The sequence below is a fragment of the Oreochromis niloticus genome, linkage group LG7 (genome assembly GCF_001858045.2).
Source record: "Oreochromis niloticus isolate F11D_XX linkage group LG7, O_niloticus_UMD_NMBU, whole genome shotgun sequence".
Taxonomy (NCBI): domain Eukaryota; kingdom Metazoa; phylum Chordata; class Actinopteri; order Cichliformes; family Cichlidae; genus Oreochromis; species Oreochromis niloticus.
Window position 1 is genome coordinate 59,433,306 of NC_031972.2, and position 12,160 is coordinate 59,445,465.

Genomic DNA, 12,160 nt, shown 5'->3' on the forward strand with positions numbered 1-12,160 from the left:
CAAAATGTTACTGAGTGCTTTGTTTAACGTGTTGCTGTTTATTATTGTGACTTTTGCACATTTTAGATACAGCACTGTCACAAAAAACAGGAATCCATGGTAGATTCCATATGTGTTTTGATATTTAAAGACCTGTGTGTCATAAAGTGTGTGAAGTTTAGTTTGTTGTGTGTGCTTCAGTTTCATGTGATGGGCAAAGGACATCTGAGGACAGAAATGCTGCAGGTGATGGTGTGATTGATTAAAGGTGGGATTCGTTGCCATTTTAGACTGTCAGCATTAATTTTGCCTTGAGTTATAATGTCAGCATAGATTCACTGGGCTTCTGGTCAACCCATACTTTTATATGGTAACTAATCTCAGCGGACACTAAGATTTGTTGATGCTGAACGTTGCTCTCACTGAAGCATATTTTCTGTTATGCAGTAACTTTTTGTGACCCAAACTGTACACTGCGCATGTACATTTTAATTTATCACTCTCCATTTATTTCAACACAGGTCTTGTTGTAACATGGTTATGACTCTTTTGGTATCAAACAAAAATTTTATTGGATGCAAAAATGAGATGAGAGGAATCACAGATCAGGAACAATGTTGTTACGTTTGTAGGCTGAGGTCTTCTGTTGTGCAGTGCTGCAGTGCACCAAATATCCCAAGCGTGTTGACTGACATACCTTGAAGATCAGTTGCCCCTGTCCTCGTTTATGCATGTCAGCCACCCCTCCTACCTCCCTGGTCTATCACATAACTCTGGCAGGGGCAGAGACACTGGATAAGTCTGTGGGAACCCGTGTGAGCGCTCTACCTAATCACCTTATTCCAACTGCAGTCAATTTAAAAATCTCTGGAAAACTGCATGCAGCTTTATGATTACATATTACCATAGGAGTGTAGAAGGAGATTGTCTTGTTTTGTTTTTTTGCAGTGCTTCTATAAGCACCTTGTTTGAGAGACAAAGAAGCTGAACAGTCAGTTGATCTTTCAGCTTACATCTTTTCTCACAGTGATTGAATGCAGCATGTGTTCAGGACCTCGGGTGACATATTTGAACTGCTACCTGTCTCAAACTGTTTCAGATTCTGCATTTTTAGACTGTCTTTTTGCATGTGTGCATGCACTGTACATGAAGATATGCTCACGTGTTTTTGTGTTTTCACGCTTGCATTCGAAACCCTGAAATTCAAGTTCAGCGGAGGCCCTTTCGCAGCCAGGCTCTTGGGTCAGAGGTCAGGCTGGTAACTTCAACGGAACATCCGGGAGGGGGGGGGTCTACATTTACATGCTATCCAGATTGCCCATGACACTGGTTGCTATTTATAGTCAGAGGATTGCTGCACGGCATGCACCCAGTCTATTCGAGTGTGTGAACATGGGACAAGAAAAAAACAGAGGAATCTGACCTTAACTGGCCACTACCTCTGACCACTCATTTAGTGTTGATGGCACAGGGGCAAATGTTTAATTAGGTGTGGGATGGACAGGCTAATGATTTATGCTTTCAGTGTCAAGTAGATTTAGTACTTTGTTTAGAGTTGAAATGATCTAAAATTTCAGTCATGTTCTTCAAACATCAAACATCAAATATGAGATTATGTCAGAAAAATAGGAAATATCTGGAAACAGTGGTTGTGCACAGTAGTTACTTATATATATATATATATATTTTATCACCATAGTAATAATTTATTAATTATCAGTTGAATGCCCTGATTTACTACTTAATCAAGTCAATCTAACAAGACAACTCCATGAGCTTAAGAAGTGGTTGTGGGTCCTACATGCTACAGTCAACTTGCTCTGATGTGTATTAAAACATGTGATGGTAAATATGATTAATTCTGAAGTTTTGCATGTTGTCATTACACCAGGAACAATGACAAAAAGTCACTGGTAGTTGGTACACTCTAGTAGTTGTTAAGATATTTTGGTGTGAGCTGTGGTGGTGGAGCACCTTCTACCTGTGCCACAAACAAAATGTCAGTATACACTGGACAACTTGTTAACTGACCACTGATGGATAACAAGCCACAGTGTCTCACAGTGTCGTATCTCAGAAACATCTGCTATAGATTGTCAACAGGGGATGAAAATGCTATTATAAACAGCTGCTGCCAAAAATGATAATTGGTTCCCTTGATACAGTTTTGCCTCATCCCTGAATGTGGTGCATAACGCGTAACATGCTGTAGTCCAAACCCATTATGTGAGCCTCGCCTGTAACAGCCGAAGGCCACTTTTAACTCAATTCTAGTTTCAAAGCGTTCTCTCATTCATTGCTGTCTGTCTTTATTTTTGTTTCTGTAATTCCTAATCATCCGCTTTAATGTTTCTATGCAGTGAGATGCTAATGTGCTACTAAGATGCTGTTTTTGTGTAAAATCCACTGAATGTAAGGTATTTGGTTGTAAAAGGGTCTCAAAAAACTCATTATTAGTACATGTAATAGCTTAGGTAGGCTTTCACCTTGTGAGTCTGTGTATGTTGTGTGTGTGTTCGTGTGAGCATGACAAATTGTGGTTCTAATGAAAAAAATGTACTTTTGAGGACTTTTGCAGGTGTTTGTGTGAACCTATTTGTGGACAGCTTTCGTTAGCATTACAAACGTGCATGATGCTGTCATGCATCTTTGTCACATTAGCTATCACATAGCCTGTTTTATCCAAGCAACTGTTTAGGGAATGAGCTGGACCATTCTTCAAGAAGGTTTGAAGTGACTTCAGAAGGAATCGCTAAAACAGTGGATCTCGTAACGTGCAAAACTATTGAATTCAGCTGACAAACTTTTCCATCCATGTCTGGATCTTTAATTTACTATTTCCTTTTTTCCTTCTCTTGGATATCCAATACCGATGACTTCTCCTACGACTGCCTGAGAGTCAGAGGGGGAAAGTTTCCATGCTGCCCCATTGCTCACTCTTGGCAGGACAATACCACAGTATACTGAACTGTTTCCGTCTATCCACCTCTGCTATTAGAGCACTCCCTCCTCCACCCTTGAATTCTCCCAGCTTTTACTGTCCCAAAATATACAATCTCTGCTTTGCTTTTGCTGTCTTTGTTCTGCTCTCTTTCACACAGACACAGTAAAAAGTGATAGTGATGTTAAAAAAGTGTAATTTCAGTTATTGAGTGACCATTGCTTTAAGAATGAAATGCAAAGTATTAGTTGCAATTGTTGCAAATACAAGTGTGATAGGCTTTGTGTATGAGTGCATGCTTTTGCGTGTGTGGGTGTGTCTACTGTAGCTAAAAATGCAAGACAGTCAAGCAGCCAAGCCACTGACCAAATCATGACTTCTTTAAAATTGAATGATAAGCATAATCAGCTACATCTATTTTCCCAAAGAGACAATTTTAAACAGTGATGAGAACAGTTGTGATATCCCGAACTCTTGTATTAAAAAAGCAATAAAAAAATCAATATTTCAGTTTGTGTTCTTACAGCAGCCAGTGAAATTAGTTAATGAGCACTGCTCATAAAATTAAGGGACCACTCGATCATCGCAGTAGAACACAAAATCCATTAAACTCAAGGATGTCAATCTGTCCACTTAGGAAGCATAACTGACTGTGAATCCATTTCAACTGCTTTGGTGCAAATAAAAGCATAGATGCATTGGGGATGCAACAAAAAGACAACAGTCAAAAAGGGAGTGGTTTTGCAGTTGGTCATGGTCAAAGATTACTGCTCTGTCTTTATCTCCCCTGACTGCACAGGCTCAGGAGTGTAAAGAAGATACTAGGAGATGGCCTATAGCAGGAGGTGAGCTGGACAAGGCTGCAGATGGCATTAACCCAGGAACATGACTGATTTCTGCTCTTTTTGGTGAAGATTGGAGCAGCAATGCGAGAATCCTACAAAACTGCCTCCAGGAAGCTACTGTCTCCATGAGGGTGGTACGAGAGCTCATTGCCCTTTAGTGGGAACTGTGCTCACGACACAGCACGGTGCAGCTCATCTTTTTCCAGAGAACACCAGAACTTGCAGGTCCACCACTGGTACTAGCACTGGCATCTTCACAGTTGAGAACTAGCACATGACAGAAGTGAAAGAATCTGGAAACGCTGCAGCGAATGTTATGATGCCTGGAACATCATCATTCAGCATGACCAGTTTGGCAGTGGGTTAGTAATGGTCTGGGGAGGCATATCTTTGGAGGGTCACACAGACCCTCCATGTGCCAGCTAATGGTACCCTTACTGCTATTGGATTCTCAGACCTGCTGTCAGGAATATTTTTCACAAAACTAGAACACAGATGCAGGATTGAGCCACAAGACTGCTGTGAAATGTTCTCTCCTTTCAGCTACAATGGCAGAAAAATATGCAGGAGTCACTGTAAACATATCTGGTGTGAAATATCTAACCAGCCATTATCTTATGCTTATCAAATTCAGGATTGCATGGGAGTCGTGTTGCTATGAGGCAACAATGCTTAACGCTGATCCACTGTGTTGACCTGAACTGTTTATTTAATTTATCTGAATTTTATTAGGAAATCTCAGTGATATTGATGTGAAAAAAGTAAAATGCAGGATATCGATAATGATATTTAATATAAAAATACCCACAAAAAACAAACAAACAAAAACCGACTAGTGGCATGTCAAATAAAACAATCTCATCCTTCTCCACATTCGTTACATTGATTTTAAATTCAACAATAGTTATAAATATGCATAAGTTTTGATTTTTCTGCCAAATACTCTTAGTCCAAAGTGTATTGACACTGACGATTAATGAAATTATGATATAATTACTGAAAACAGTTATCACATGGCATTGGGAGTCACTGCCCAGGTGATATTTGCATTGGGATTATAATGCAATGGTTAGCACCCATTGGATCATTGGCCCATTTTCAGTGATATGGTGTGGCTGTTTGATGAATATTTCCTCCTAGTTAATGTCTGTCATCTTTTTTATTCTTCAGATATCCAAGTGATGCATTGAGATTGAAACAATCTGTTATTTACTTTCAGTAGAAATACTGCTGTGCACAAATAATAAAACAACTACTAAATGAATTTGCAGGTTACTACCTGCACTCTGATAAACTCTGTGTGAATGTATCAATCTATTATTAGTTGAATCATGAATTTTAGAGCTTACCGAATTTAACTTATTTTAATGAACAATCCAGTGTTGTTATGCATAATAAGCAGCGACCACTGTGCATTATGTGGTATATGTGGTATTCAAGCTTATGTTTTTAAAGCAACCGTCGCACCTCTGGCTCATCAGCATAATGGCTCCCTGCTACAGCGTCGTATCAGCTGTCAGATGAACCAGTTCCAAAGAAACAAACATGTAAACAAGCAATGAACTCAGCAGCAATTTATATTTCTTACAGAAAAAAACAAAATGAAACTGGACAACTATAGGCATTATAGGAAACTCTGAAATAGTGCAACAAAAGGCCTCATACACTGACGCAACTCTATAATAATAAAAGCCCTCCACACACACACATACATCCACTCCATGGCATCTTAACTGATGGAAACTCCCCTCCCAAGCACAGTGTGGATTGTCAGTGAGGTCCATTTCCTGCCAGGTCTGAACCAGCTGAGCCAGAGACTCATGTTCCACTCAGGGGGTCTTCAGTCATCTTTACCCTTGGTGCAGGCACATCGTGTTGTAAGAAGAGATAACAAGTGTGGGGTCTTAAGCACACATAAGAAGATGCAGAGATGGGAGGAGGTCTCCCTCTGCTGATGCCTAATCATACATGTCCTGAGAATATACTCAAAATCTTCTTCTTCTTCTTCTATCAACTGCTCCCTTTAGGGGTCGCCAGAACAGTCTTTTTTGCACATGCAGGCTTTGTCTTTCTACCCTTTCTGTCCAAACTGCTCAACCTGACTGTTTCTCTGATATACTAATTTCTCAATATGCTCACAACAATGACATTCTCAAAAATGAAACCAAATGCGTGACAAAGTAATTGAATAGCACGGCATCGATTGATTTCAAAGGCACCTTCTCAAAATAAGCAAACTACATCTTTGCAGTGTTTTTTTTTTTTTTTTTACAAGATTTTGAAAGCTGCATAACAGTCCGGTATAACATGGGGATCTTTTAGTTTATAATTCAATAAGCTGAAACAAGGAGCACACATATACAGCTCACTAACCCCCTAGCATCACAGGAAGGTAGTATTTCCAATGCGCTTGCGCAGTGCCAATGTTCCCGGAAGCACATCCCTGCACGTGTAGGATTTGACAACCTTGAAAAACTATAAAGTAACTATCAGCTTATGTCTGTCAGTAAGAATTTCTAGTGATGCCAGTAACACGACTGCTGTGAGTATCAAGTGTTTTGTTTAAATAACAAGCCTCAGTTTTACTCGTGCTCAAGTGTTTTGTTTAAATAACAAGCCTCAGTTTTACTCGTGCTTACATTGCTAGTCATCTTTTCTGGCAGTTTAACCCATGAAAACAATTCAATTCAATTCAATTTTATTTATATAGCGCCAAATCACAACAAAAGTCGCCTCAAGGCGCTTTATATTGTACAATAGATCGCACAATAATAAATACAAGCTATTGCTAGCATGTCTCCGGCTCCCAGCTGGCCTGTATGCACTCTGTCCTGATTGCAGTCGGTTTAGTCCACGTTGCTGTCAATAACTGTCAGTGTATTTTAGACTGCGAGTTATGTGCTCACTGTGAATTTCAGATAACTAAGCAACAAGAACTTAGCTGGCGCTAGCCTGCTATGCTAAAAACAAACGGCAGATAGCATGATGCTGGAGTTGTTGTGCAGTCACTTTGCAGGTTGGTGAAAATGCTGCAACTAATCTGCGGCAATATTAAATCATCGTAGGAGTAATGTGACTGTTTACGAGGTTTAACCCAGGCTTATCAATACAGGGTGCTGTAATTAGTGCACCGTAGACATTGCACGGGAAATGTGTAGTTTGTATTGCTGAGCTACGTAAATACAAATGATCTTGCCTAATAGGGGTCCACCGCTAAACAGAAACATCATAAACACTATTTTTTATATTTGCCCAAGATCCAATAAAATGCTGCACCGCTAATATTTGATCATTCAGGTTTGGAGACTTGGATTTGTCTCTTTTTTCAAGTTTCAGGGAGAAGTTATTATAAAGCATGACAGTGCAAACCAAACGTGTGTGTGTGTGTGTGTGTGTGTGTAATAAAAGATTGTCTCAGTGTCTCATATTCCCCCCCCCCTTCATTTACTGGCTGGATTTAGTATGTAAAGGAGATAAAGACAGGTGATGCTGCTAGCCACAAGTTTGTTGCTGGAGGAAGACACATCTTTGACCTCACATCCTTAGGTATAAACCAGGAGTGCTAAACATAAGGCCCCGATCCTGCCTGCTGGGTTAACTGTATTTTCACAAGTTTTACAGCTTTTCCTGCTGATGATGACCTCCCCCATAGCCATTCATACTACACTGAATCAATTTAAGTAATAGAACAGTTAAATGACAGAAAAGCTCCCATTTCTTACTGTCTACTATAGAAATTTAAGTTAAAACAAGAAAATTTCAAACATTAACAAAACATTAAGTTTTATAAATAAGGGACAGTTTGGGCAGTGAGCTGCCAGAACTTTTCTGTAATCTTTCACATTTTTCATGTAGAAAAACTGCGATGTGCTGTTGAAAATGCACTTCTTTATTTTATGTTAAGATATCTCAGGGATTAAATGTGTAGGGAGATCTATTTACACTGTCAAAAAGCAGAGTTTTATTCGGCCAGCTTAAGATCAAAGTGGACCTTATGTGGCCCTTGATGTAAACTAAATTTGACATCCCTGGTCAAGCCCTCTGTAGTTCAATGCTCTTGATTTCAGACAATGCTAAGTTATTCTTGCCCATTCCTATTTCTATTTCAGCTCAAAACATTTAGCTATCAGCATCCACACTGCAGTTTCTTCAGAAAACACATTTTCTAGTTTCTATTTGTTTTTTCAATTTCTCTTAACTAAGTAGAAGGAAAGATGTGCTCCCTGCTTATATGGCAGTGAGTAAAATCTCCAAAGAAATTCGATTCTACGCATTTGCGTGAGCTGAAAGTTTAAGGAACTGTTCCAGATATTAGAAAAGAAAGGGAAAAGGGAACCCTCTTGGTGCTGGACTGACCTCAGCTGCTTATCTTAAATCAAACAAAGATTAAAGACATAATTTTACTTGATTATCTGGGTAGCAGTTATTTTGATTTTTAGACAATATTATAGGATTCGTGGGAATGATATCAAGGATAATAAGAGCCAGCCTGTGCATATCTCCTCAGATATCCTCTCTACCAGCTGGGCAATCCCCAGCTGAGGATCTTCAGACCTAGCTGGTTTCTGACCCTGGTGAGGCCGGGGAAAGAGCAGCCTCAAGACACTGTCCAGTTTCGCATCCCAATGGAGTAAGTCTTTGATTATAAACGTTAATGTGCATAAGTTCATTACTGTACACCTTTAGTTATCACACCATTCTCAGGTAAATTGATTTTGCTGCACATAATACTTGGAGAAAATTTTACTATGCACAGATTAGTGAATCTGTATGTATTCTCAAGGTTGCCTCAAGTTTAGACATGGTTATTTGTCCATAAAATATAAAAGTGTGGTTTCCAAGTTTAAGTGTTTAAGCTAATGGATGCCTGTTATTCTTGAGTAGGAAAACATAAAGCTGATTGCTGGAAAACTAAATTACAGTCTCTTGCGTGTTATATTCTTCTCTATTTTAAATGTGTTTGTGACCCAACATCAGTTCACTGAGATTGAAAATTGTCTTTTAGTTTACATTTAGGTATTCTAATGCCACTCTTTTCCCTGATGTACCTCACAAAGGCCTCACAGTGTCTCAGCTCACATCCCCCTTTCCCCCAACCCTTAAAAAAAAAAATCAACAAAACTCAATATTTTATTTGTCATTCAATCACTGTATGCATACTTGATTAATTTCAGCTCCGTGTGACACTCAGGGAAACACTGCTAATATGATGACTTGATGTGTAGAGCGGCCAGTAAATCCCATGGCTTAACTTCCTGTTAATACTACTTTATTTAAATGCATAGTTACTTTTTCAAGCAAATTGTCTTTTACAATCACTAGCGCTTGCCTCTAATCACCTCTTTCTGAACTGTAAATGAAAAGTCTTGAAAAAGTCTTTTGGGAGAGATTTGAGTATTTCCTAACATATTAATTTAACAGATCTCATGATAGAGCTTGTTGTAAATAATTATTATAACTTACATATCAGATATAATGCCTCTGATCTAAAATACTTTTACGTCAGTGGAATATTTCATTTATAGTTTTATTGCCACAGTGTTTTTTCCTGTCTTTTTCCACGGCGCCATAAATTACATACTGGTCTGTTTGTTTGGTCCTTTCAGGCTGTCGGTGCCCATAAATGCAGGTGCTTATCGTTTGAAGTCTGTGTATTGTTCCAGTTGTAAATTTGTACACACATTAATCAAAAATCACAAATGCTTTACTTGTACATACTGGCCCTTTGTAAGCATTCACTCTGTCTCTCTGTTTAAGTACAAGCTGTTCAGCCCTAGAGCAGATTTCCTTGGATTGAGGCTCCTCTTTTCTTTTTTTTTTCCTCCATACACGAATGATGATGAACACAGCACGAATGAGTAAGAGTGGCCAAGTGACTAATCCAAGAAGAGAATAAAACAAAACTACACTAAACTTAAAGATATAAATAAACTTTAAAAAGACCAAGAACATTTTTTTTTGCCCTGTATAGGCTGTAAATTTATTTTAGAGTTTAGACTATAGTAGTTTCAGTTGAACGTATGGTACGATGAACATATGTTTTGCATTTACTCTGCAATAATTTATTTTTACTGGCACAGTAATGGTCTTGCAGGACCAGTAATATGTCTCTGATGTTTGATATTGTGGCCACCAGGTGGTGTGACAGGCTCAAAAACAGAAAACGGAGGCCTCAGTCTTCCATAGTGTAGATAGTGTGTACCACCTCATGATTATCCTCTAATGAGCTTAGTTGCAACAATGACTTGTGACAGGCCGTCATGTCACTCTCACATGGAGAGTGATGCGTGAGGTGAGGTCAAAAGTACTTTTATTTGGCTTTGAACTGGGGCGTTTGAGTCAGTTTGGACACATCGAGTCTTCACCATTAGTCTCTCAGAGAAGCTGCATCAACAGCGAGACAGAAAGCGAAGGCAAAACTAATCTTGTCTGTGTAGATACGATGTTCTTATTTTGTCAAGTTTCTGCTGTATCTACTGCGTCACAAAACGCAACAGGAGGTCCAGTCAGCACTTAATAGTGACAAGCTGATTTTGACTACCGCTACAAGCCAAGGTCACTGAGGTTACCAGCGCTCCTGAGGCAATGAGAAGCCCAGAACCCACACTGGGGAGAAAAATTGAAGTTTGAGGCAGATCATCTATGTGTCTCTGGTGGGGTTTAGACCATAATCTGTTCATCCAGGTGCCTGGCCTCCCACTCTGATTCTTGCCTCTTCTCTGCCAAACTCCTAGGGTGCTTATGTAATTGTGTGTCTTTGTGTGTGTGTGTGTGTGTGTGTGTGTGTGTGTGTGTTTCTGTATATACTTGTAAGTGTGAGTGAGTCAGTTTGTGCGAATTGTGTGTTTCTTTGTGTATATATGCACAAAACTGGGTAAGTGCAGGGTGCGTGTGTGTTTATAAGGGTGTGTAAGGTGTTCTGTTTTTTTCCTCACAGTCTTTGATGCCTGCGAGAGGTGCATGGCTGATTGATACACTGCTGGGGCCTCGGTGTGTGCTTGGAAACACTGTTATTTTTTCACCTTTCTTACCAACATCGTAGTAAATGGACCCACACAGAGAGACAATGACAAAACAAATGTCACTCCCACTCCCAGCTTATTGATAAGTCTGAGTCACTGTAGCAGTGAAAGCTGTTGTAGTTATGATTCTCAAGTGTAGGCGGTGTAAGCGTGGGTAAATTTTAGAGCCGAGCAGCTGTTAATGAGAACTGGTAACTGTTGGTGTTCTCAAGAGAATAACACAAGGTGGCCTTTATCTCGCTGACACCTGGGAGCTAGATATCCATAGTTGTTTGTCTTGATCTCTTTTGCTTTTCTCTAGTTTTCGTACTTTTTGGCAGTATCACTCACTTTCTGGCATGTCTTCCTCCATCCTTCCCCTCTGTCCCACCCTGGGCCTGCTGTTTATTGTGCTTTTCTTAAGCACTTTGCTATGTGTCCAAAATCAATCCTTCTTTGGCACTTGTTTTTTGAGACACCTGGGCTGTGTTCTCTGGAAGTTCTCTTTCTACCTGCCAGAGGGAGGTATTTGTTGGTCTTTTTGATTGTTCTCAAACCTTTTGTGCTATGCAAGTATTTCCCCTCTGTTCTATAACATCATCAAATTTCTAGGCTCACACCCACGCACACCTTCTTGTACCTCACCTGGCATGGCGAGAGGCCAGTACACTCTCTCTCACACACACGCACGCAAAGAAAAGAGCACGCCATTGAACTTTCACTTGAGTCTGCTACTCAGTCACATTTCATGCTATGCAGACTAATAACTATGAAACCAGACCATGCTGTGGTTTCTCACTGTAATCAGATTTGAGCAAACTGACCCTGTTATACTGCAGCTCACGATTTCTTTTGCCAACGGTTCAGTTCCTGGACCTAACAGTGTTGGAGTCACCAGTATATCTGGTCACCTGTTCAACGTAATAAAAACACGTTTGAAACTGTGCCATTTTTTTCATGCTTGTAAACCCAAGTTAATGTCATATTAAGTCATTTAGCCTGTAGATTAGTGATGTTAAGTCTATTGACCTGTTTCTCGGTAAGAACTTTTGTGACTTTCAATGACCTGCTCTTTGATCTATTTTTGTTCTATTGTCAGGCCGCAGGGCAAACAAAAAACTCTAATCCTTCACACGACTTCTCAACTGTCTCTTTTCTCCCCAAGTCTCAGGTTCCTCGGCAGCTTTCCCTCTAAACAAAGTCGGCTACTATGATCTTGATACTTAGTGTTTAGCACCTTATGTGCGTGTATTGTCTCTGAAGATGGGAGGGTTAAAGTAGAGACTGTACGTATCTCAACCTAAAATTGACAATGGGCAGGCCAACAATGTGGAGCGGCTTTCATTTGCCTTTCATCTGTGCAGAAGATACTCTCCTGTTTCATTCTCACCGCT

General features: G+C 39.8%; 1 protein-coding gene across 1 annotated transcript in view; it reads left to right on the top strand.

Moving 5' to 3' along the window:
* Positions 1–6,167: 6,167 nt before the first annotated feature.
* mrpl23 (mitochondrial ribosomal protein L23) overlaps positions 6,168–12,160 on the top strand; it is a 47,796-nt gene continuing 41,803 nt past the window's right edge. The window contains exons 1-2 of the mRNA XM_003440546.5: positions 6,168–6,307; positions 8,273–8,395. Of these exons, the coding sequence (XP_003440594.1) occupies positions 6,288–6,307; positions 8,273–8,395 (143 nt within the window). The 5' untranslated portion in view covers positions 6,168–6,287. The remainder of the gene's footprint in view (positions 6,308–8,272; positions 8,396–12,160) is intronic.